General features: G+C 41.0%; 1 protein-coding gene across 4 annotated transcripts in view; it reads right to left on the bottom strand.

Moving 5' to 3' along the window:
* Acaca (acetyl-CoA carboxylase alpha) overlaps positions 1–26958 on the bottom strand; it is a 266901-nt gene that overhangs the window by 23896 nt on the left and 216047 nt on the right. For all 4 annotated transcript variants that reach the window (XM_028890514.2, XM_028890515.2, XM_037201549.1 and 1 more), the window contains 5 exons: positions 15615–15758; positions 14957–15077; positions 10646–10742; positions 7761–7857; positions 6113–6248 (listed from right to left, as the gene is read on the bottom strand). In XM_028890514.2, the coding sequence (XP_028746347.1) occupies positions 6113–6248; positions 7761–7857; positions 10646–10742; positions 14957–15077; positions 15615–15758 (595 nt within the window). The remainder of the gene's footprint in view (positions 1–6112; positions 6249–7760; positions 7858–10645; positions 10743–14956; positions 15078–15614; positions 15759–26958) is intronic.

Below are 26958 nucleotides of genomic sequence, written 5' to 3'. Positions count from 1 at the left end.
TTTAGGACTTCAGAAATTTCAGGTTGCCCCAGGATACATTTCCTAGTCTATGTGAAACGTGTATGGTCATATACTCTGTACATATGATCAGAGTGAAGACATTTATTTCTTTGGGTGGAAAGCAAAGACCAAAAAAAATTTACTGCTAATTGTACAACTGCTGTATGAAGAGCGGGAATAAAGGACTTTAAGCGCTTTACGCTAATTCCGTGCTTATGAAAATAATTGCTCAGTTCAAATTATTTTAACTAAATTAATTCTTTAGTGGATATTTCAACCAGTGCTACATAATAAAATAATTGTGTAATTAGCAGTACATTTTTCAGTACTGCCAAGAGAACAGTTTCAGAACAAGTAGCAGAAAGGAGCGGCCCTCTTGGTATGTGCACAAAGGATAAATGGAAAGTGTAGATAAAAGATGAAAATAAACAGAAGATAGAACAAAAGTCATTTGACTTGAAAAAAAAAAATGACGTTACAGGTAAACGAAGACAGTCTCCAGCCACTTTCTTCATTTTTGTTTAAAGTATACTTAGACACCACTTGACTTCACACTGTATGGAATTGGGATGAAGTTAAGTGAAGATTTTTCATTTTTATGAAAAGTACTTTGGCTTTTCCTTATCGTCTGGGTAGATTACTGTATACCAGGAGTCATGACTGCACACACACACACACACACACACACACACACACACACACACACACACACTCACTCATGTGCCCAGATATAGATACACAACATTAATAATCAGAATATTATCTTTTTCCTATACCCATGTTATAGCTAGTAAAAGGAAGTTTAGTTAAGCAAGAATAAGTGGCAGAGATGACATTCAAATGCAGTTTTTCTTCTCAGATAGGGTTTCACTCTGTAGCCAGGTTGGCCTTGAACTTATAATCCTCCTGTCTTTGCCTCCTGATTGCTGAGATTACAAGTATGCATTTCCATGCCCAGTTTCAAACTCCATCTTATGACTTTAAAGTTACCATTCCACTGCCTCACTTTACTCATCCTTACTGCTGGGAGAGTGAGGCTTTCGAGGAATCTCTAACATTTAATGGCTGACTACACTAAAACCAGAAGAGACTTGAGTGATTGAACCTATCTAAATGTGGCCTGGATTTCCTTTATGTTCAGAGATGTCAGGAACTGTATTGATGGTACTAGCAGTTATGTGATGGGCTTGGATCTGGCTGCCAAACAAATATCTTTAGGCACTAAAACTGATGTAGAAAAAGGATTTTAGGCTTCTTTAAAGCTGCCATGCTTAGAGCTAAAATAACACCTCCATCCTCCCCCAGAACACCAACAGACCCATAATGCAACTGTTAAAACACCCCCAAACAGACTATTCAAATATAAACACAAAGCAACTTCTACAATTAATATGCTAGTACTGAACTGCAAATTTCCCCAAACCAGGTATTGTGAAACAATGATCTCTGACATACAAATGTCTGAAATCCCTTCATATGTAAGAAATAGAGTAAAAACTTAGCAAAGGCTATCAGGGGTGGGGGGATCTCCAAGGGTTTATGCTGGATTCAGTTCAGGGACATTTAAAGCCATGCATGTGCTTGTCATTCCTGGTGCCTGAGAAAAGCAACTGGACTGGAAATAGAAATATTGATCCGTTCTTTACTGGAAAGGAAGGAGCTTTCTAGCATCCTGGGAAAATACATCTGCATGAATGGTGATCACACCCAGCACCCAGGTATCTTCTCTGCCTGGGGCTTTCATTGTTATACAACATGGATAAGCTGTGGCAGCCACATGCACAAAACAAGGGGTGGGGTGTGGAAGCATCTCCACAGTGCCCCACACCGGCAAACTGGAGGGGATCTTATTGGCTTAGGCAAGATTATGTTAGGCTCTGAGGTAAACATTAGGCATACACAAGCTGCATACGTGTAATGTCTCTAAGGAGTTCATTACGGCTGGCGGACATTGTATTTCAACATCCAAGTAATCAGAGACTTTAAAATAGACTTTCATTCCAGTTAAAGTTTTCAATAAATGTGGTTTTTTATTGTTATTTATAACCTGTCCTAGGAAAAAATAATAAGTATAACACGAAAAGCCAACTGAGAGTGACCCTGTAGCACCAGCAGTGAGGCGGCTTAATATCACTGGGATTTGCATCCTATCAAGCTATTCACGCTGAGGCTGGGACCCTGGTGCTAATTTCTAGTAAATTTCACGCTTGATGTCTCCCTGTTGTGGGTCATTGCCGGTTCGTCTAAATAAACTGCTTCCAAATGGCTCTTCCATCTAAATATTCAGCCAGTTTTTATAATTTAATTTTGCATTATGCTGAATAGCCTTCCGGCCAGATAGAACTCATTGGAAAAAAAGCACCAATACCATCTTGACAAGCTTTTATTTATTTATTTATATTTTTTACTGCTCGAATTAGACCTCCTAGGCCGACTAGTAAAGAGTTTTTTTTCCTCCTCCACTAATGTCAATTTTCAGCATAGCAAGAGCTGTCTCTAATCTTTTCCTACTCATTACACACAATTTTGGAGTCATTTTACCCACAGTGCAGTCGGCTCCTGGCTGTGTGTTTGTGTGCACTGAGGGATGGCATAATTGTTTATTTTCCCTCCCTGCATAATCCCCATCCAGTATTGAAACCAAAACTGCAAACATCTCCCCAAGGGATGTGAAGAATGACAAGAGGCTCTCAGTTTAGGTCCCTTTACATGAGATAATATGTGGGAGACAGCCTGACCTGTATGTACACAGGAGAGCCTGTTCTTCCCCTTCTTGCTTTCACACAGATCTCCACTTCCCCTGAAGTCTATTTGTATTACATGATGTGTAAATGGATGCATCACATCAAAATTCAGAAGAAAGAACTTTACTCTGGACTATATTGGGCCAATAACTCATTTCCAAACAGGGACAGGAAGGAGGGGGTAGCAGTTATTATTTAACGAGCAGGGTTTAGTTGAAAATGATAAAGTCTGGGATAGCAGTAATACTAGTTGTCAAAAAGCACTATGAAGGTAGCTACCAATAAATGCTACACTTAGAAATGGTTAAAATGGGGTTGGGCCTGGCTAGTGCTTGGATGGGAGAAATGGTTAAAATGAGGATCATGTGTATTTTACCACAATTAAGAAAATAACTTTTTTTGAGACAAGAAGTTACTATATAGAGCAAGCTAATTTTTAATTTGCTATTATGTTCAGAAAACAAACAAAAACCAAAAATCACTTGAGCTCTAGCTATTTCTTCCTGCAATAACCATGGACATTTCCAAAGGAGGGGAAATAAATAGACAAGTGATAACTTTCTCAGGATATCCAGGGATGCTCCAAGTTGACTGGTTCTGTTCCTGGACTCTGGTCAGCCGGAGGGGGAGAGAGAGAAGGGGGGAGGGGGAGAATGAGGAGAGGGAGAGAGAGAGGTCAGGCAGGATGGTTCAGTGGGTAAAGGCACTTGGTGAGCAAATCTGGCAACAGAGTTAGATCTTGAACTCATGCAAAGGACAGAATTGACTACATAAAAGCATTATGGTGTGCTTATATGCGTATGTACCCCATAACACACACATACACACATTTAAAAAAGAGAGATGGATCTACATTCTTCTATCAACTCTTGTCATTTTTTTAAAAAAGAGATTTACTTACTCCAAGCCTCAATTCATGTGAACTGCAAACAGCAGTTTGCTGCATCTCTTAGAGGTGCTTCCCGTGATTACAGAGGCCAACATGAAAGCAGTTAATACAGTTTCTAGTGCAAAGATTCATTAACCCTTCCACACCACACTGAGAACAGGGTCTTGCTATGTAGCCCAGGCTGGCCTCATGTCAATCCTCCTGCCTCAGCCTCCCAAGTGCCTTCAATGAATCTTAATTTTGTACTTAATGTTTCAGGGCTTAGCAACCAATAAGGGACCAATGCCCAAACAGGCAGCATAATTGAAGCTTTTAGTAGAGGTGGCAACTCTGACCTCTAGGTAAGATAGGATAGGCAGGGTGACTCCCTGTCAGTGTGTCAAGAAGAGTGCATTCTTAGTGTCCTGCAGTGAAGTCACTAAGGAACAAAAATCACTGAATTCTCAGGTGTCAGCATAAAATACACAGCCAAGGAAGTGGGAGCCAAGTGGAACTGACTGCTAACTGGATCTCACGTGTATGAACGAAAGAGTGTTAACACCCGCCTCGATTCCAGTGTCCATGTGGTATCCTCTCTTGAATTCCCTGGTATTTTGCTTATATATTACAGCCTTATCAGACTATTCAAAGAACGTCTTTCCTGACTTCTTGAGGCAATAACTGTTTGACATATCTTTGTTTCTTCAGAGGCGGCTAATAAAGTTGCATATAGGAATTCAATAAAAATGTGTAGGGGTGACACAATTAAACTATACACTCCTTTTCTCATGATGTTTTCATAGATGATTCACCTTTATAGTTAACAAAAAAAGTACATAAGGGGCTGGTAATATGATTCAGCAAGTAAAGGTGCTTTCCATCACACCTTAGTTGAATTGGAATTCCAGGACCCGTATGATGGAAGAAGAGAACCAATTCCTACAAGTTGTCCTCTGATACATCCTCCCCACAACCAAACATAATAAAAAAATTAAAGTACATACATGGGGCTGGAGGAATTGCTCAGTGGTTAGAGCATTTATTTCTCTTGCTTGAACATGGGTTTAGTTCCCAGAACCCACATGTTGGCTCATAAATATTTCCAACTCCAGTTTCAGGGGAATCTGAGTTCTTTTTCTGGCCTTTCCTGGGCTTTCCCCAGTACCAGGGGTACTTATGTTGTACATAAATACAAAATAGGCAAAACACCCAGACACATATAAACATGTTTTAAATATACATAAGCATTAAGCTGTATGTGTAGTCAAAGCCTTCTGTGGGAAAAGGGGCATCTCTCTAGTAAATATGGGCTTTTTGGTGAATGTAAAAACAGTAACAACAGCTCTTCATTTTCCCAATGAAGCCTGGCAAGTGTATGTCATTGGTAAAAATTGTAAGTACTTCTCACACATGGCTAGTAACCTACAAGGGGGAGCCCTCCCAGCCGGTTCCTCCCTCAGAAAGCAGAGGCACTCCTGCTGAAAGCTTTGTGTAGGCTCTCTATGGAGAACTCAGTACTTCTCATTTCTACACTCTCAACAACCTCAATCACTCTGGCATGTCAGCTCCATCCATTTCCTCAACCTATCTATTCCTTTAGAGTCCTGAGGTGAATGAGGAGCATGCCCACCCACATACCCTCACAGCCTGCAGAGGCTGGCCTTTGCACAGCTGTGGGTGCCTATCCTTCTAGGAGGTAATCCTTTTTGTCTCTCTGGACTGTCCACAGTGGCTCTGTTTATGGAGGATTTTTACTTCATGATGACACTGGCTGCCTAATCACTAAGAAATTCCCATAGCATGGACTAGAGCCTTTATACTAATGGTCTAATCTGCTGGAGCCACAGGCCTAGGGCTCTTGGTGGATAATAATAAAAGATATCACAAATTGCCACAAAGAACAGCCAGTCTCTGGTATAGAATTTCTTCATTTTCTTCCAGTTACTGCTCATTTCAGAATACATCTTGGTCACTGGAGAGTGTTAGAGAGTGATGTGAATAAGGAGCATGTGCAGAGAAGAGGGTGGGACCCTGTGAAATACCACTTCCCAGGACAACCAGAACAGTCTACCATCTACTGTGGAAGCCAAATCCTCAGCAGCAGCCCACCTACACAATAGCAGATTATTCTGTAATTTTTTTGTGAAATTAGAAGATATATCTCTTTTGGGGGATGGGGTGGGGGGATGTTTGAGACGGTTTCTCTGTGTAGTCCTAGCTGCCCTGGAACTCAATCTGTAGACCTGGTTGGCCTTGGAATTAAATATCCACCTGGGACTAAAGGCATGAACCATCATGCCCAGTTTAGAAGACATATCTTATTGTTCCAGTACCTCAGAGGGAACTGTCAGGTCACAGGTGATGAGCTCTTAGCACACTCACAGGATTTCTATTACTTACACAATGCCAACAACACCTCCCCACCCTGCCCCTGCCTAGTGATTACTGATTCCTTTTGATCAGGGCAGACCAGTCACTTTCTTCCCAGCCCACTAGTTACCTTTCATCCCACCAGAGAAGCCTCTCCAGTTGGCAAAGACCATTAGAGGTAGCCCTTCACGGTTGAAGTCCTTGATAGCCTGATAAGTCTTAAATGCAGAGTCTGGAAACCAAACCTGGCCAGCCTGCTGTATTATCTGTTGGGAAAAGTCAAGGAAGAGCTAGTTAACTGTAGCTGGAAGTTTTCCTGTATCCGGCCCAGTCCTACAGCCGTTTGGTCCCAAGTAAACACACAGAGGCTTAATTACAAACTCTATGGCCTATGGCTCAGGCTCAGGCTCATTATTAACTAGCTCTTATAACTTAATTCAACCCATTTCTATGTTTTGCCATGGCTTTGTGGAGTTATCTGTTCTCTCACATCTTGCTTCTCCTGGCAGTGGCTCACAGCATCTGCCCTGACCCCACCTTTCTCCTCTTTCTCTATCTCTTTTGGATTTCCTGCCTGGCTCCATTCTGCCCTGCCATAGGTCAATGCAGCTTTATTTATTAACCAATGGGAGCAATACATATTCACAGCATACAGAAAGACATCCTACAGCAAACAACAGTTTGAAGGAGAACCTCCCCCAGCTGATCAAGCTGTTATTTATTTAAAAAAAAAAAAAAGATCCTGGCTCTCTGACCTTGTTAAATACTCTTCTCTTGGGAGCCTGACTACACCATTATTCCTTAGACAAAAAGAGGACTTGAACTGCTTCTCTCAAGCAGTCATAGGAACTCTTTTCAAAGGCAACTCAATTACACTACTGTCTCTTTCTTTTTCTTTTGTGTATATATGTTCATGGGGGTGAACATGTGCGTGCCTAGTGTGCATGCATTCGAAGGCCAGGAATCAACAATGATGTCATTCTCATGTCCTATCTACTTTGCTTTTTTGAGACAGGGTCTCTCACTGGCCTAAACTTCACTTAAATAGGTGAGGCTGGCTGGTCAGTAAGCCCCAGAAATCCCATCTTTGCCTCCCCACTGTTGGGATTACAGACATGTACCACCACATATAATTTGTTTGTTTTTAAATGTGGGTTCTGGGGATCAAAGTGAGATCTTGTATACAAGCACTTTCCTGACTGAGCTCTCTCCCCAGCCCTACACTACTCTTTGAAGCATGCCAAATGCACAGTCTCCAAGTCCTTCCACCTTTCTAGTACTGTAACTTAGTTACCAGATACTCAGTGCGATACTGCTGAGGAGCCTTCTTATTGCTCTCCTTCACCCTTCCTTTTCTAAATAATGACGAAGCATGAAATGGAACCTGTCTTTAAGGAGAAAAAGTGGGGGTGGGCTCTGGAGACTATGTTATCATTCATAGGTGTGTAGCTCAGAGAATCTGGAACAGATGCGCATCAGTGCCTGTTGCCTCTCTGTTAGACTAGCTCCACAACAAAAGTAGACTTCGTTCTGGCATCACCGATACCACTGTAGAGGCCTATTTAATCCTTCACATAAAACCTGGCTTGCAGTGATCTAGAGGTATCTTGAAAGTGATCACAGTGTTCTGCAACCATTTAAGGTGGCTTCCACCCTTCCCTCTAAAATCTGGTGGCTTGCAATACTCCCAGTATATCTGTGGGCACTGTAGAAGGGAGACAAACTGCAGGCACAAAAGAACTCTAAGCACAGCACAAGGAGTACTTGATGTGACCAACCTTGGCTTCAGAATCCAGGTTTGCAGGATCAGCTGGGATACTGAGTTCCACAGTTCGAGTTTCTACAGCAACTACTCCCACAGGAATTCCCCCTAATCTGGGGCGGGGAAAAGAGGAGAGACAAGCCACATAGGAACATGATGCATGTGGATATTACAATTAGGCATTGATTTTCATTCACGTATAAACACTGAGGGAAAACTGGAAGCAAACAAACAGCAGGGAGACTCTGATGCTGCTAGGGGTTAAATGTGAGACTTCTGGGGTTTGGTATTCATTTCACAAATATGGAGGAAAGTCCCCTCACACCACTCATATTCTAAAAAGCCCAACAGGATAAATTCAAACTGAATGCCGCATTAGGGGAGCCTCAACAGCCTAGTGCACATGTCTACTTCTGTGGTTGCCAAATGAAACTTTCCAGTTTGCTGTCAATCAGCTCTTGATGGTGGAACACAGCCCGAAACCGCTGGCCTTATGGGGTAGAGCTGTGGTAGCTAAACAAGCCCCTGCCCTTCCTTCAGTGGAAAAGAACAAAGAGACAGAAATATTTTTTAGTAATAATCTTGATGAACTCTGTATCACAAGCAGATACTTAACTTTCAAACTATGTTAAGACTTAGATGTTTGAAGTTTCTGCCTATATATTGGGTAATAATCTCCCATATTGGTCCTCATTAAGATTTCCAAGAATGAATCTGAGCTGAAAGGAAGAAGGAAGAGAAACCAAGAGGGCGAAGTCAAGTGAAAGGTGAATCCTTTACTCTGGAAATAGGACCCCCCTTCATTCTGTCGGTTGCTTCCCTCTGGGCTGGGGCTGGGCTGGGTTATATTCTCATTCCCTATGACATGTCCATAACAAACTTTTCCATGAAGGATGGTCTTTAGCTGTTACATCAACTACTGGAAATGGATTCTTTTCATCACAAGAGACCTAACTGGAGCTGAGTGGAGACCACCCACCCACCACCCCCTTGTCACTTGCCTGCACTGAATCAGAATCAAAAGCCCTCTAGACAACCAGACAACGAGCAGGAGGTACACAGGAGGGTTCAGAAATATTTCTGTTCACAATGATTAACACTCCAACTGGAAACTTGTAATTGCAAAAGCCACCCTAAATCGGTAACTTATAACTTATATATTAGGGCCCATGTGACCTAATAAAGAACATCTTTATCCGAGTATTACAGTTATTTATTGAAGTTGAAAACAGCTCAGAACAACTTCTGTTTTCTATTATACTTCATATAAATTTTATCAGGCTAGCACATGAAGATGCTACATCTTGTTTTATAGTGTGTCCCTGGACAAGGTGCCATGGAATAATAAAAGACAATTTACAGCCAATAGCACACATATTCCAAACATACATACCAAAGATGAGTTTTGGCAGCACTTACAGTAACAATCCCAGAAGAATACATTTATATTTATTTCTTGAAATGCCACTGCCTTTGAAAGAAGCTAGCTCTATTTGTTTTATATACTTCTGAGCATGTGTATGTGTTTGGAGTAAGAAGCCCAGAACTCATCAGATGGAAAGAAAGGAAGAAATCAGAGTGAGTGTTGGAATAAATAATAGCTGAGCTAACCAAAGCCAAGCTTGACTGGTCTTGGTTGCAGAGTAATCCCTGTTCTAATGCTAAGGGTAAAATATTGTTCTCTCATATCTCACAGGAAGATCTTAAAGACTTTAGCAAAAGTTTGGCTTTGGAAAGCTTAAAGACTGTCCTGCATTTTATACACAGGAAAAGTAAAACAGAATAAACAATAACAAATCCTCAAAAATGTCGATTCTGATATAACATGAGACTCTGTAACTAGCTGTATGCCCCACTTCCACTTCCTCAGCAGGAATTTTACCAACACAAATAATTCTCACAGGGATGCTGTAGCTAGGGGTGAGGGAAAAGACCTGACACTTGAAAGAAAATGAGCAGCTAGTTTCTGAGTTCCTGTCTCAGATGACTCCTATTCAGTGTCACAGTGGAAGGCCCTGTCTGTGGGATTCACCATCTGATGGCTCCTTGTCACTGGCTGCATGAGGCATGCTGACCTGATGTACTGAGAGAACCACAAAGCCTAGAATTATTTTCAAGGCTAGCATCTAAATCTCAAGCCAATGTGGCATGTTGGAGAATCTTGAGCAGGTGCCTCTTTTCACCAAGATAAGAAAAACTGATTGCCCCCTGGAGGAAGGTGAGCCCTGATGCAGATCTCTCAGGCAGCGAGTCTGCAGCACAGGCCTAGATTAAGATCAGCCTTGGCAGGTGCTCGTTAGAGCAAGCACGACAGATTATTTTGCACAGAGCTTGCTGTTGAGTGAAGCACTTCTTAGAGTGGGTATTAAAATTTAATAGAAACTTCAATTTCCCACTTGAAAAATATGGGTATCCCAGCAACCTATGCCAGCTTATTTTACTCACTCCTGTTTCAGATTAAAAAAATTTTTTTTTTTCTCAACTCAAATCTGATTCTATTCCAATACAACGCAGTATTGTAAGTCACTTCAGTAGTCATGATGTCAGGAAGAGACTCCTCTTGGGGTACACAGAGAACCATGTGGTGCCTGCTCCTGAGAAAAAGTGGTCTTGTGGGGAGGGACCCGACTGGTGATAGCTATTGTAGTACAGCTTTGTGGTCCCCAAAGTTTTCTCTTGTGGAAGTATAAAAAGGAAATATTATCAAAATCAACCTTCAGATTAAGCATTACATTAGTACGACATACTGAACAGTTAGAGACCAGCAGGCTACCTTGGCTATGGCTACCATCTAATAGTCTTAGAAAACCCAGACAAAGCTTCACTGGTGAACGCTATGACCCTTCCTTCCCTATTTTTAGTTGGGAAGAAAAAGAGTTTCCAAAACAAAAGAGGTCTTACCTGGCTCTACCAACCACCACAGTCTGTGCCCAGGGCTGCATAATCTCTGAGAAAGATCCATAGTCAAAAAATCCACTCAACCACTGGCCTTTCTGGGCTGTGAAGGAAAAGGAAAAGGGGTGGGTGGAAAGGAAACGAAGAGCATATAAAGACAGTCCACCTGTTAACAACATATTGAGCTGATGAGTTTAAGGTGGGATTTGCGGACTGACTTTGAGGAGTTTGTGGTTTCTAACCGTATTATAATAGATGGAAGCATTAAACAACTGAGTGTTCATCTGCCTTCAGAAATCATCTCCTATTTCACTTGCTAGTCTGCATAGAATCATTTATCAGCAAAAGCATCATTTATTGTTAAACGATGGGGTTCAGCTAGCAGAGAGTTTGCATGCCTTTAAATAAATAGCTTGGCTTTTTCCAAGACACCACAAACATTTGTCAAGAGGCAGCCAAGTCATTAAAGATGTTTTTAAAATGTTTATTTCTATTTTAAAACTTGCCTGACAATTTTGTTTGATTCCACTGATTTTCTTTTAATGAGAAGATGAAAATGTAAGTATTAATGATAAGATGAAGACTCAAACTTGGAGGTAAGTAAGAGATTCAGTCTCTCTGCCAGAAATGCAACAATAGACTCACTTTACTTATGGCTGACAAAGTATAATCTTTCTATATGAAGGGCCATAACTACATGCCCTCGACAGAACAAAAACATAATGGTTAAGACATGTATACACACAAAAAGATGCACACAATAATACCACCTCCCTTCCTCATCCAGTTCATATACTGGCAAGGCATGTAACTTCCACCACCTTAGAAGACAAAACTTTTGTTTCATGGACATGAATGTTTGACCAAGTACCCATAAAAGCTTGTACAAACAACTGTTTCCTCGTTTGCCCTCTCAGCTCACAGTTTCTCAGTGATTCTTCTAATTTGAACATGGCCCTCCACCCCCTAAACCTCAAGTCCAAAACCAATTAAAAGTAGAGATCTGAGCAAGCTAACCTCTGCTGACTTAAACAGGACGGAGAGTGTTTTATCAAGACTAAACTTGTAATTACTGTGTTCTACATTCCTTGCCTCTATGGCCCTAGTGTAAAATGTGATCATCCATTTCAAAATTATCTCTCTATCGTGAGCCCAAAGCTGATCGTTTAGATTCTGGTCTCGTGTTGGGCGTCAGTTTGAAGAATATCGCGGCACTATCTCCTCTAATAAATGACTTTAACTTTTCACCTAGAAGATATCTGCTTTAACTTATCATAGGGAATCATCTGCTTTCTTTAACGCTTCCACTAAATTAAAATCTGAAGTCACTCGATTTGGGAGCCAGTGTTAGCTGCACCTAGACAGCAGGATGAATTACTAGAGAGTCAATGAAAAAATATTATCCAAAACACTAGAAAACTTAGTTTATCACAAATTTCATTTTATTCTGTAGGTCTTATTAATAATAACCTGGGTAATGCCCACCTACACATGTACTTCTGTTCACCCTATGAAACAAAGGTGTTTTGCTTTTTGAGACAATCTTACCCAGGCTAGATTTGAACTTGCAATCCTCCTGCCTTACCCTCTTAAGTGCTGAATTAAATGCATATACCACTGTGGTTTGCAAAGGGCCCAAATTCTGATGAAGGTTCTAAACCAAACTGGTTCTAGTTTCATCAAGATACTGAAATTTTAACTTTATATGCCTGGATCATTTTATGATAGTTACTTTGATAATAATGATTTGGAACTATAGAATTAATTTCAAAATCAGAATGTTTCCTTGTTTCAAAACCCTGGGGAGCTGGCTAGAAGTATAGCTAAAGGGGAGGATTCTTGCCTGGTATGCATAAGGCCCTGGGTTCAGTCTCCAGCACCCCACAACAAAATCGTCCTGCCTTACATGCTGACTAGGGAGGAAGGGGCCATTGGCTATGCTAGCTGGACTTGATGGTCCCACAAAGAAGGCCACTCTAGCTCAGATGTAGACTTGGATGCCACTGGGATGCATCCCTGTTTCTCCAGAAAACACTCAATGAGCTTTGTTCTGAATTTAGAGGAGACCCACTCAGTTCCCAGAAAAGTCCTGGGTTTTAAAGGCTAACCACTACGTCAGACTTATGGTTCTTAACATCATCATGTATAAAAATAAGGAGAAAAGATGACTATGGTGATTTTTCTGCCTATGTAAGAAAAATCAATTTTATTAAAGTTGGTAAGAAAAGACACAGGAAAAAAAAGGTATGGCTATAAATTAAAACTAACGGTTATAAATTAACACTAACAGAATTCTCTTGATTTTTCTGGAATATCTACAGTTAGAAATCAAGATGAAGCTCCAGCATCAAAGTAATAGCTGTGGGATCTTGCAAAAATAAGATATGTGTATAGAAGAGCTTTTACATCAGACTCTACCCTGAGCGGTTTCTATGAAGTCTTCTTTATGAATAAGGAATATTTCAGTAGAATCACAATAACCCTTAAATTTAACAAATTTTTAAACAGTTTTTAAAATTGCTTTATTTTATATGTATGGGTGTTTTACCTGAGTGTATATCTGTGCACCAGTGCATGCCTGGTACCCAGGGAGGTCAGAACAGGGAGTCTGATTCCCTTGGATTTGGAGTTACAGCCATTTGTAAGCCACCATGTGGGTGCTGGGGATTGAACCAGGGTCCTCTGGAAGAACAGCCAGTGCTCTTAACCACTGAATCATCTCTCCAACCCCTACAATTCATTTTTTATTTTAATATGTATAGTATTTTGATCACATGTGTGTCTGTATGCCAGGTGTGTATCTGGTACCCAGGGAGGCCAGAAGAGGACGCTGATTCCCCTGGAACTGGCTGGAGTTATAGATGGTTAGGGGCCACCATGTGGTTTCTGAGAATTGAACCCATCTAGAAAAGCAGTCAGTGATCTTAATTGTTGAACCATCTCTCCAGCCCCTGCAACCCATTTTTTTATGTATAGTATTTTATTAATGAATAGTAACAATAAACATGGGACAGAGAACAAACATTTCCTAACACCATTTGGAGAAAGTAAGGGTCAGGTGTGGTGAGTAGTTCATGCCTAAAATGACTGAAGCAAAAGAAGTTGAAAGTTAAAAGCCAACCTGGGCTACATAGCAAGTTAGAGGCTAACTGGGGCTATGACCTGAAACCCAATCTCAACAAAAACCAAAGTAAAACAGGCCACCTGGGACTTTACAAAAGGAGTTTTTCTGCAACTTCCAAGTAGATTAGCAAATAAAATTTAGATGCACAGTGCTATTCATTTTTTCTGCAGTGTGTGAGTGTGTGTGTGTGTATATATATATATATATATAGTGTATGTGGCATGTGAGGAAAGAGGACACCTTAGGTGTCATCATCACTCAGGTGCCATCTACTGGCCTGGAACTATAGTACACTATGCTGGATGGCCAGCAAGCCCCAGGACATCCTCCCCTCCCCCACATCCCCCCCATCCCCGTGCTGAGACTACAAGCACATGCTACCATGCCCAGCTTTTGAAAACAAGGTTCTAGGGATAGAACTCAGGACTTCTTAAAAGCATTTTACTATCAATACTGTTACCAGTATCAAAAGAAAACCGTGAGGGTGGTATTCAACAGTAGTCTGCTATGAAAGAGTGTAGCTGAATTCCACATTTAAGGTTTAGAGACATTTTCTCAAACTCTATTAATCTGTCTTCTCCCACCTTTTGTTTTGGAAACATGGTTTAGCTATGCATTTCAGGCTATTTGAATCACTATGTAGCCCAAGCTGGCTTTATACTGCTGGTGATCCTCACGCCTCAGCCTCCCCAGTGCTGAGACTGTAGGCATATACACCTATAGGTGGCTCAATGCTCTTTTTATAGACCCTAGTTGGCCAGAGTCTGATACTTGGCCATGGATGTAGCTCAGTGATAAAGTGCTTATCTACCATAAATGAGGCTCTGGGTTTGATGCCCCAGAATCCCCACCCCCACCCTAACAAAAAGGACTCTAATCCTGTAAGACCATGATTTTATAGCTCATATCAAATTGTTTAAAGCCTTTTAATCTACTAAGTTCCTTAGTAACAGAAGGAATGACTTAGTGGCTACACCAGTTATGACTAAATGAGTAATAAAGCTCACTTTTTTCCTGTTTGTTCACAAAGATTTTGGTGTTTTACATTTTCTTCATAGAGCTTCTTCTTACATCTTCCTTATTTCTAGGTATTTAGCTCTAATTTATTAATAATATGCTTTTGTGCTAGAGTTGGACAGTGACTAGATAGAGCTTGACAGCTAAAATACCACTGGGTCTTTAAACATACGTACTTGGGTGAGGCCGGCCGGCAAGCATCCACCGAGGATCATATGGGGCCTTTGTGGGAACAAATTCGATGATTCTATCTATAGGATCCTTGGAATTCAGGAGAGGAACTGAGCTTTGTACGCTCTAAAGAAAGATTGGGAGAGAAAGAGCACACCCATCAGTGATGTCAGTCTCATACCCCAGCTCAGCAGCGATAGCTACAGACAAAAGCAGCAAGGCCCACTACAGAACTACACCCTTTGGTCCCAACCATCAAGCAGAAGAAGCATTCCAGGTATGTGTCAAGGAACATAAGGAACACACACAGTTCCCAACTCTCATTTAGGAGTCTGACATATGGTGGTGCATTTTGACCTGATCCATTGTGCTCTTGCTCTTTGAGGAGCAAGCTCCTGGAGGACAAATGGTTACTACAGGGAGGAAACTCATGGAGATTTCTTAATATCTGGGGATGTGAGCATATATGCCATGAAAGCATCTGTGGCTAGAAAACAGTGGGGCTTAGTGAGACCCAAAGGTATTCTGCAGGTAGAAGGTAAAAGACAGCCTCAAGAAAAAGAAATCTATAGGTTGCAGAGAAATACTTCATGAAAAATTCTTCAAACAGTATACCTCAAACACAATAAACTGTGGCAGAGATGGTGGGTAGGAAGGGCTCACCTTAGGCATATATGACAGCCAGTGTAATACTGTGAAAACTCCCTCAAAGTCGTCACAAACAGTGCAATGGGTAACCCCGTTGTTGTGCATGATCTGGATGCCCCCAAGCTGATTGTTGGAGGTGTATACTTCCCGGCCAAGGACCTAGACAAATGAGCAAGTAAAAAGACATTTGTCTCTACAGATATAACAATGTATATCATTTCCTAATTCTCACTAACATTTTTTCCCCCTTTCCTCCATTAGACAAAGAGAATCCCATTTTCTGTGCCTTGTTCAGAGGAACTGCCAGGACTTTCTTAAAATTTAGAAAACAAAAAAAAAAGACCTTCAGCAGTTACATAGACTATTGCAGTTTTAAAACCATCAAGCTCCCCAATTTCTAGAAGCAACCACAGACATGTGCAAAGGACTTTAGCTCTGAGCTGAAATTGTGGTTGGTAGACTGGGACTCTGGGGCAGCAGCTACATTTTCAGATACACACAGAGTTTTATACACACACACACTCACTTACTCACTCACACATTAGTGATGAGTCTATATTGAAGACATACTATGGGGTTGGGTGCCTTATTTTTCTAAAGGATTAGCTTTTTCCTTGCTTTGATTTTTAAAGCTGGAACATCATCTCCCTCTCCCATTCCTAAACCAGGCAAAATCCTGAAGCATCTCATGACACACACAAAACCCCGTAGACTCCAGTCTCTTTGTGTGCTGGGTGTGAGGCTGTGATTCATTTCCCAAGTCCGTTTCCTGCTGAGGACTGGAAAGGATTCAGGCCTCACCCCAGTGTCTCTGGAGGACTACCTTGTCAGGTTGGGGGCACTTGAAAATGGAAACCACAAAGTTTCCTTTAAAGAAGAAAAAAGAAAGAAAAAATATTCTTGGACTTGGAAATTGTAGGGTTTCGTTTCTTCCTGAAGATTGGTTAATAATTTCTTCCAGGGAGGGAGGTTTTCTGACCCAGCAGATGGGAGTCAGGCAGCCTGATCACTGACTATTGCAAACTGCTGAGTGTGTAGTAATTGCTAGTCATCTAGGGTAGCCCTGGAGAGCGCTAAACAGTTGTGGAGTGCTCACTGCATGTTCTCTTTTCTGTTCCCTCTCCTCTCTTCTGAACAACAACATACAATTTTTTTTCTTACTAACTTTTATTCATTTTCAGCCTCTTGGGAGAACCTAAACAAATTAAAGGCCAACAAGCTCTGTCTATATATTTTCATTCGGCCCTTTCTTATTAAGGCTTGGAAAGGTTCCCCTGCATATTGGGTCAGCCCCCTACATCAAGACCTTCCAAAGACTGAGCAAGTTGGTGACCAAAGTAATAACCTCACTGTAATCCCGCTGGCCTTGGTTCCATTTAACTTCAGCTAGGAAAGGCATAGCGAGTTTTCTGAAAAGAATATGGAGAGCAAAATTGCTCTCCGATTACTGCTTTCCTTGATAAGGAAGCACAGAGAACAAGCCTTTCCAGGCAGCCCTAAGCCAAGCAACATGCTGGCAGCTCCTTTGAAGGAGCCGGTGAACAGGGGAGACCATATCTGACCAGTGGGCTGCCATCCTCTTCTCAGTCTGCTTTAATCTCAGCCCGGCGCTGAGGCTCTTTTCTCATTCTCCTGCTGTCTCTTTCCATTTGCCCTCTCTCTGACTGATACACTGATCTCTCGGTCACTCGGCTTTCTGCTCCACTGAGTCCATATTACTAATAACACCTCTGCCACGGCCAGTTTACCTCATGAAGGCAGGAGCACATCATTACAAAATAAACTCATAACTTTGACATTCTAGCAAATACATGCCGTTTGTTATTTTTATGGCTTTAGTCTTTCTAACAGGCAGAGGGCATTACATACCTGTTTCATTTATATCTTTAAGCGTGCGTCCACACACACTCTTGCACATGCACCAGGAAACAAAATAGAACAAAAAACCAAACCAATACAAATTTCTAAAGCAGTCAGTTGATGGGGGACTCTGGCAGAGGCAGAAGGTCCGTCATTCAGGGAGGCCACGCTCTGATCTGACTCTGGTTTTATGGCTGTCATAAACCTGATGGCCCACAACTGGTCCTTCTGGGACAGACTGCTTCTCTGCTAGAAGTCATTCAGTGTGATCAGCAGTATTTTTAATTATTAAAATAAAATTGGAAAGGAGAAATGAAATAAAAAGGAGTCACTGTGCTGACCCTGAATATCTGATATCCACAATTTATGTCAGGAGCCAGATACTCCCTGTTGCATAGGAAAGAGGTGTTTTCTGTTCAGAAACATTATTTTTGGTCCCACTTCTAATACTTGATGATGTTTAACCACGAGAACATCGAGCAGTTACAAAACCAGCAATGAACCAATGAAGGATCAAGCTCAGACAAAGAGACCTAAGACAACCAAGAACAGCTTAGGTATTTAACAGTTAAGTGTACCATCTTAAATGCTTCTTTTCAAAGATTTGAAAGGGGTATCCAGAACCAGGCAACTTCCACAGAGGTTTAGGTACTTTCCCATTCTCTTTCCCCTGTTATTTTGAACCCAGTGCACACTTCTTTGAACCCCAACTCTACATTTTCAAAGAAGGAGCAAGAGTCAGTCACTTAGCACTTCTTCTCACACAGGTTCTGATGCTTTGGACATGTTTGGGAAAGCAGCAGCATTTCTACATTTCTTTTCCTCTGAGTTCCAAAGAAACCCTAGGGCTCACTACAACTAAGAACATCCTATCTGTTCTAACAAATGCTTATCACCTGAGAAAACTCACTGAATTTATTAATGAAAGAGGAATCACAGGATACATTAGCAGAGCATCCAAAGAGCCCTTTCTGACCAACGTCAGCTTGGGAAATGGGGGTGGAGTAGAGATGGAAACACAGAAATGAAGCCCTTCCTTAACACAAACAAATAGCAACAACCACAGTTACTCAGCAATCAAGAGAAAACAGACCCTTGGTTATCTTCAGCTGCCTGGAGGTTTGGAGTATGCATCAGTGAGATGAGGGCTCTCACAATAGCTACTGATTTGTAGGAGTCATTGCTGACTCAAGTGGTTTTAATAATTTTAGAATACTTCACAATGAAAGTGCCAACCAAGGAAGCCAAATCTGGGCTAGGACAGATTTTATTCTGACCAACTCTGAAATGATTATGCAGAGATAGCCACACAAGTCCTAGCTGGCAACTCAAAGATAAAAAGCACCCACAAAGAATCCTGTTTTTCTCAATATATCTGCCTACCAACCCTTGAGAGAAAGCTGTGGGTCAACAGTCCTCCTTCTCATCATATTTTCATCAAGTAGGTGGGCTTCATTTGTCACCCATTTCAACTTTGACAGAGGCATTTCTGAATGAGTCAAATTCCTTGCAATGTTTTTGGTTCCTGAATCATTCCCCTCACATTTTCTACTACATGATACAAACTTCTCATTTATTTGCCTAACAAACATCTAACACCATTTAAACATAAGAGTCACTCAAAAGGGCACTTCTGAGGCCACCTTTGCCCTCTAGCTCTAAAAGTGGCCAAAGCAGCACTATGAGATAACAAGAAAAATATGATTCCAGGGTCCTTTGCTTAGGGGTGCCCAGGCCACAGAACTAAAGGGCTAAATCTGAGAGCAAAGAGAATCTTCATCCAGTCTTGCTATATACTTAAGCTTCATTGAACGCTCCACTTATTGTAGCTGGCAGACCTAAGAATTAAAGTATCTCATGAAAGCCAGTGATCAGTAGAGATGCAATTGTTAAAGGTTTCACCAAAGGTGCTATGGAGCCTGTGGAAATGCTGAGGTGCCTAAGAGCTATAAATGAATGCAGTCATACATTCTAAGGCCACTGTTGCTGCTGCTGTTGCTTATCCAGAGACACTGTAGACAGCTCAGGTTTACCACAGCTGACAGGCAATGAAAACAGTCTAATATACCGCCTGCTCTCACCCTTAAATCCCTTTTTGGAGATCAAGATAAACACATTCTGCCTTTCCCCAGTGCTCCAGACGTTTGACTGAAGTGGCAGAGCGCTGTGAGGGTTTGTGCAAATGAAATCACTATGTAATACTGAATGAGTACAGTATTTACTTGTCAGGATATTTGTCAGCGGAGGTATTGAGATTTCCAAGTTTCACAGATGCAACTTGTCTCAATTTTTAAAATATTGCTTTTATTCTGATACACATATTATTTTGGGGATCTTTAGAGTTATATGTAAATATCTGCAATCATGTGATAATATGGAAAATAATGATGGCGCATATAAATCATGAAATTAAAAAAAGGAAATCTGCATGTTTCTTCCCTTTCTAACAATTCTTGGAGTCAGGGCATTTACTATTTTAGAAAGCAGGGAGTACAAAATTCCTCCAAACCTGAGAATCAGGCTACACAAGCGGAGTCCTTGATGCAATCCTCTCATGGTATTTCCATTCTCCAGAAGGTAAATTTATTGAGCAATCATCATCACTGGATGTCATGCATGATTCTAGGTATTAAAGTCACTCTGGGATTCTATTGATAAAGGACTGGGGAGGGCAGAAAGACATGAGCAAAAGTAGATGGGAGTCAGAAAAAGTGGTAAAACAGGGACAAAAGAGGGATGAAAGAGAGGAAAGGGGCAGAGGAGAGAAAAAAAGAGGAAGAAAAAAAATGGTAACAGCACAGCTACTCAGTGCTGCAAGCATCCTCCTTGACCTGAGACAACTACATTTTTAAAAGCTGACAAGTAATTCAATCTCCAATTAACAATTCTTTTTTTTTGTTTTTTGTTTTGTTTTTTCGAGACAGGGTTTCTCTGTGTAGCTTTGCGCCTTTCCTGGAACTCACTTGGTAGCCCAGGCTGGCCTCGAACTCACAGAGATCCGCCTGGCTCTGCCTCCCGAGTGCTGGGATTAAAGGCGTGCGCCACCACCGCCCGGCTATCCAATTAACAATTCTAAGTGGTGCTGCACATTACTGTGTAAACGTTTCTCCAGAAATATATCCACAGGTGAATGGAATTAAATTTTTTGGGAGCCAGGGACGATACCTCTGTGACCAAAAATATTTGGATGTTACAAAATACATAGCTAAAGGGTTCTTCTCTTTCTACACCTTTGTGTCACTGCTAGCACTGGCAAACTGGAGAGCTAACTGGCAGCTGGTGGGTTAGGCTTGGGGGCAGAGAGGAAGCTCAATATACATACTGGTGGGTAGGGGGGCTGATTTGAGCCATAGTTTGAGGCAAGATAATTCCCTTGTAAGACTCAAAACTCTCTCAATAAGAAACAAATTCTGATGTGAGTTTGCTGAAGAGTTAACTTGGGCAAAGAGACTTGCTACCAGAGGCAGGAAAGACTTTGATTTTGTTTTAAATGTATTTTAAAACAAATGTCTTGTTATGTAGCTCAGGTTGGCCTCAAAGTGACCATCTTGTCCTGGCCTCCCTAGGGCAGGTGTGTGCTATCAATTCTCTGACGGGGAAGTATTTAGACACAAGGACACTGAGATACAGACCAGAAAAAGTACTGCAAGACCTCTGTTTATTGAGAACACATGCACAAATTCACCAGTGGGACAATAAGAATTTGAAGGTGGAGTGGGTAAGGGACAGAGATTTACTTATAATGAAAAGGGATAGAGAAGATCCATAGATAGTTTGCCTGTCAAATGTGAAAGGAAAGGCATAGGCTTCTAGATAGAAAGTTGACTGCCAAAAGAAATCACTCATTCCAGGAGTCCATCAACTAAGTACCCATTTAGCTAGAGACATGAGAATACTGACAATAAATCAATTCCAAATATGAAAATATCTAGTATTTTAAATAAAGTCTGGTTTAGAGCCAGGTGAGGTGACTCATGCCTGTGATCAAAGCACTTAGGAACTGGAAGCAGGAGAATCAGGAGTTCATGGCCAGTTTCAATACATTAGACCCTGTCTCAAAAGAAAACCAAGGGGGTAGGGAAAAGTCTGGCTAATCAAGGTATAATCACATGTAACAAAAATGTCCATTTATGGTATAGAATTCTATGACATTAACAAACACAAATATATAGTCACAACCAGTACCACAATAACATGGGATCACTTCTATCATCCTGCTCCCCAGTGCCCTCTGCCCACTCCTAATAAGCACTGACTTCATTTCTGCTCTGCCTGCTTTGCCATTTGTAAGGTGGCACCTAAATAGATTGAGAGTGTGCAGCATTCAGAACCTAACTTCTTTTGTTATCATAATGAATGCATCATATTCATTCGTACAGTCCAGTGTAGGTAGCTCCTTTTCACAGCTGGGGGCCACAACTCATTCATTCATTTGTCAGTTGGTAGACATCTAGGTTGTTGTCAGTTTGAGGAGATTATGAAGAAAGCTGCTATAAACATTTGGAGACAGGTAATTTCTGGATTGGACAGTAAGTGTGTAGCTAAGTTAATAAAAGAAACAAAACCCCAAAACAATTTCAAAGTAGCAATACCATTTTGCATTTCTTTCAATAGTGCACAGTTCTAGCTATCCCAATCCTCATCAGCATCTGGAATCTGTATATTTGGTTTTTTTTTTTTTTTTTTTTGGAGGGATGTAGTTCAGTGGTAGAACACTTACCAGGCTTAGGGTTTGATTCCTATCACCATAAACCAAAGAATGCTGATATCATTTATGGAAAAAAAATGCAATGCTGTGAAACTTGGTTTAATTTCCCGAATGAGTGGTGACAAACATAATTGCATGTACTTATTTTCCATCCTCAAACAACTTCTTTCAGGGAGAGTCTACTCAAATTTCTTGCCCATGTGTTTATTGGGCTGTTTTCTTATTGAGTTCTGAAAATTCTTTATGAATTCTGAATTATGTCTTTTATCAAATATATGTTTTCCATAGATTTTTGTTTTGTTTAATTTGAGACAGGGTGTCTCTATGTAGTTATGGCTGTCCTGGAACTAGCTCTGTAGACCAGACTAGCCTCGAACTCATAGAGATCCACCTGCCTCTGCCAGTGCTGGGTTTAAGGGCATGAGCCATCATGTCTGGCTACATGAATAGATTTTTTTAAAAATTTGTTCTTAGTCACTTCCTGACTTTTCTAAATATATGGGGACTTGAGGCAAATGGTGGAATGACCAAATGTCAGTGCCCATAGCAGCCAGATACCAGTTTGGTACTCAATAGAGCCTGGCTTCTTGGACAGTAACATTGACTCTTCCTCTACAGTTTTCTTTTGCATTTTCTTGTTTATATCTGGTGGGTAGCATTTTTACTTTTCTTAAATGCCTTACTAGCAAGCATGGAGCCCACAGGCTACACATATCCTGAGACAGGCATGAATGAGTCCCACATGTTTACAGATGATATTATGTTGCAATGTCAAAAGATTGGATATTTCTGCAAATGAGAAGTTTATTTTAAGTACTATGAAATCAGGAATCATGATATCTCCACAGAATAAGAGCAACGTTACAGAAAACAGAAATGCAATGAATGCATGTCACAATTCCAAGGATACTGTAGAAACTCAACACTGACATATTGAAACAAGTTGAGCTACTAGAAACAGAAGTCTTTTTTATTAGTGCTGTAATATGTAGTGTAAAAGGCAAACAAGTGATTCATTCCTTTTTGCTCTCCTTGGTGCAGATGCTAGGTGATGTTGTTTGTGAGTTGTTATTGGTTCCTACCATAACCCTTAACATTTATTTTTATTTATTTATTTATTTATTTATTTATTTTGTGTGTATGTATGAGTGCACATGGGCTTCTGCACTGTGGTGTACATATAAGTCAGAGGACAATATGTGGGAGTTGGTACTTTCCTTTCATCATGTGGGATCTGGGGATGGAAATCAGTTCCTTAGACTTGTGGTAAGCAAGTGCTCTTACCAGCTGAGTCATCCCTCTAGACCTCTTTAAAAAAAAAGATCTCTACTTGGGCTAGTATTAAATTAGTAACTCTAGTCATATGTTATCAGGGATGCTTTACTAAGTTATATAAACCTGCTTTATTGATTGAGAAAAGATATCTTATCAATGAGTCAGGCAGAAAATGAAGATATTCAAAAGTTGATTATCTGTTAAGATGGTCTAACTCATCATATTTGCATTTTTATGCTATTGATTAAACTGGAGTGAATTCTTTTCCTTAATAACACTGGTCTCTCACGTTTTCAGATATGCATGCTATTTTAAGGGACTTAAATCCTAGGCACTGAGACATTATTAAAATTAGGAATTGGTCAAGACTCAATCGTAAGAATGTGAAGCCCAGGCATGGTAATCTGGAGTTCAATCTAAAAAGCTCTTCAAGCTTCTCTCATGATTCAACACTCCTGTCTGTGTACATTAGCTGATTAGACTGTGTGGTGATGGCCACTCTGAAGGAGAGGGGACATAGATTTGGATTCATGCACAGGGGACATCTCCTAGAATGATGAACAGCTAGGAGTCAGATTTCTAAACAGTCTCGAGTCTCAAGTCTTTATCATAGTCACACAGCAGTCTGTGCACAGCAAGGGCTCAGGTCTGTCTTCCTCAGAAAAGACTGAAATCCTTGCATTTCTAATCTACCAACATGTGCAGTTCTTGCACTTTTAATTTATGGGTGTTGGGGGGCCCCTCTGACTTGGGAACATATTGGCTTGGTCTAATGCTTGGAGATTATTAAACTTGGAGCTGTGTTCCACTATCAGGTGTACAGATCTTTTATTTAGAAGATATGGTGCTCTAAATGCACAAAGAGCTCCCTGTCACCTTCACATTAAAGCCCCTAGTGCCTGGTAAATGGAATTATATAGCTGTCATCTCCTTTCCCCAAAGTTTTAAGAGTACAATGGGCTCATTTTTTCACACTCCATCCCAGCTTCAGAACTAAGAGACCTACTTTGTATTGATTTAAGGTCTCAGAAATAAATAAACCTGCTTCACCGCTGTGATTCACAACAAATTCATGATACACTATTGCATGATATATTTCAAGCTCTGGCTTCAGCTCTCTTTTTCCTCTGGTGAATGATGGGGGAGGTGGGAGGTAGCAGGGAGCTGCAAAGCTGACAGCCTGATGGTTATTGGAGATGGCTGAGGACTGCAAATCCAAGAGGAGACACTATTGGAGGAGTACAGGATTTTTAACTGGGAGGCAATGGTGAGGAGCTAATTTACTTGATTTCCAGGCTGGGGTTGGGGGAGAAGAAAGGTTGAAGAGAGGAGAGGGCTGACAGGGTAGTGAGCTTCAAGTGAAGAACAATCTGAAAAGGAGCTATGAACATGTATAGAAAGAGAAAAAGAAAACATATCAAACAATAGTGTAATGAATGGGTGACTAGAAAATGAAGGAGCTGAGGACAAGGTCTTGCCTAAGAGGACCATGTTCACAAACCTAAGTGGGCACTCAGCTTGAATTCAGAGGAAATGTTTTACTAGCAGCAGGAAGTGAAGAGATCCTTGTGAACCACATACTGTGTGGAGAAGTAGAGGCAAAAGATACCCCAGAATCTTGGAGGGTGAAATGGTTATTCTGGAGATAGGGTAGAGATACACCAAGGTCCGCATATATAAGGTGATCTAGAGACTGTAGTGGGATAATAGATTCTAGCAGGTTAACTTTTGTTTGTGTGCCTCACACTACGATGCCTTTACTGATTCTACTAAACCTTGAACTCAAAGATTTTAGCTATTACACCTGAAGGCCTATCCTCTAGCCTAAATGATGACCTTTGACAAGGCAGCCGATGACAAAGCAGAAGATAACTGGGCCCCAAAACTTCTGCATGACACCACAGGAGATCCCTAAGTCTCTGCAGCTCAATTAACTTTTAAATGTTCTCTCTCTCTCTCTCTCTCTCTCTCTGGTTTCACCATGTAGCTCTGGCTGTCCTGGAACTCACTATGTAGACCAAGATGGCCTCAAACTCAAGGAGATCCAGCTGCCTCTGCTGGGATTAAAGACACAAACCACTATGCCTTTCAAGATAATTTGAATTATGTAATTTCACAATTATATGCCATAATATATAATATCTTTTTAAAATCCCACCCTCATAACCCATTCTTTCTGTTTTAACCTAACATAGTTCCCTACTTTCAGACCAACACACATCTTAATAGCATCAGAATATTATGAATTAAAAGGCATTTAAGGGGTTGGGGATTTAGCTCAGTGGTAGAGCGCTGCAGCTCAAGGCCCTGGGTTTGGTCCTCAGCTCCGGGGGAACTTTTTTTTGATTTCCATTTTAAGGTAAACAATATATTATATGCTTCCCCTACCCCCTTCTTTTTGTTTGTTTGTAGCCCTGACTGTCCTGGAACTCAGAGATCCACCTGCCTTTGCCTCCCAAATACTGGGATTAAAGGTGTGCGCCACCACTGCCAGTTTATGCTTCTCATTTTACACAGAGGACTAGTCCAAAGCTGTTTGCAAGATGAGGACTGAGCAAAAACCTTTTTTGTTTGTTTTTGTTAAAGGTTCTGTGTGTTGGTTAGTTTTTGTCAACTTGACACAACTAGATTCTCCTGGGAAGAGATAACCTCAATTGAAGAACTGCCTCCATCAAATTGGCCTATGGGAATATATGTGTGTGTGTGTTGGGGGAAATTTTCTTTTTTTCTTTTTTCTGTTTTTTTAAAATTATTTATTTATTTTTATTTTATGTGCATTGGTGTTTTGCCTGTATGTATGTCTGTGTTAGGGTGTCAGATCCCCTAGAACTGGAGTTACAGTTAGGAGCTGCCACGTGGGGGCTAGAAATTGAACCTGGGTCCTCCAGAAGAGCGACTGCTAGTGCTCTTAACCGCTGAGCCATCTCTCTAGCCCAGGGATTTAATGATTGATGTGGGAGGGCCCAGCCAACTGTGGGCAGTGCCACCCCTGGACAGGTGGTACTACATTGTATAAGAGAGCAGACTGAACAACCCATGGAGAACAAGCCAGTCAGTAGCTTTCCTTCCATGGTTCTGCCTCTGCTTCAGCTGGAGTTCCTGCCTGACTTTCCTCAATGATGGACTGTGATTAGGATGCATAAGTCAATAAACCCTTTTCACCCCAAGTAGCATGGTGTTTCCCACAGAAACAGAAAACAAATGAGAACATTTCAGAACTCCAAAAACTTTTAGCACATTTCTTCTATGTTTGTCAGTGTGATCATTCCTGTATCTGTATTCAATGCCCCAAAGCAGAGACGAAGGCTTTTCCCTTATGTAGAAGCTCTGCACTTGAACTTGTCTGTTTTCCCAAGTCCTTAGTATTGAGGCCATTATGGACACACGTGGTGCTCTTAGACAGTTAGAGGCAACTTTTGTTAATAGAAATCTGAATGACAATTCTACTGTGTAATATCTCCAAGCCAGTACTCAGGGCTAGGCTGTTTATAGATCACTAAGGCTTGCTGACAGAGT

The sequence above is a fragment of the Peromyscus leucopus genome, chromosome 8b (genome assembly GCF_004664715.2).
Source record: "Peromyscus leucopus breed LL Stock chromosome 8b, UCI_PerLeu_2.1, whole genome shotgun sequence".
NCBI classification, from domain to species: Eukaryota; Metazoa; Chordata; class Mammalia; order Rodentia; family Cricetidae; genus Peromyscus; species Peromyscus leucopus.
The sequence above is the reverse complement of the archived record's forward strand: the minus strand, read 5'-3'. Positions and strand labels throughout refer to the sequence as shown.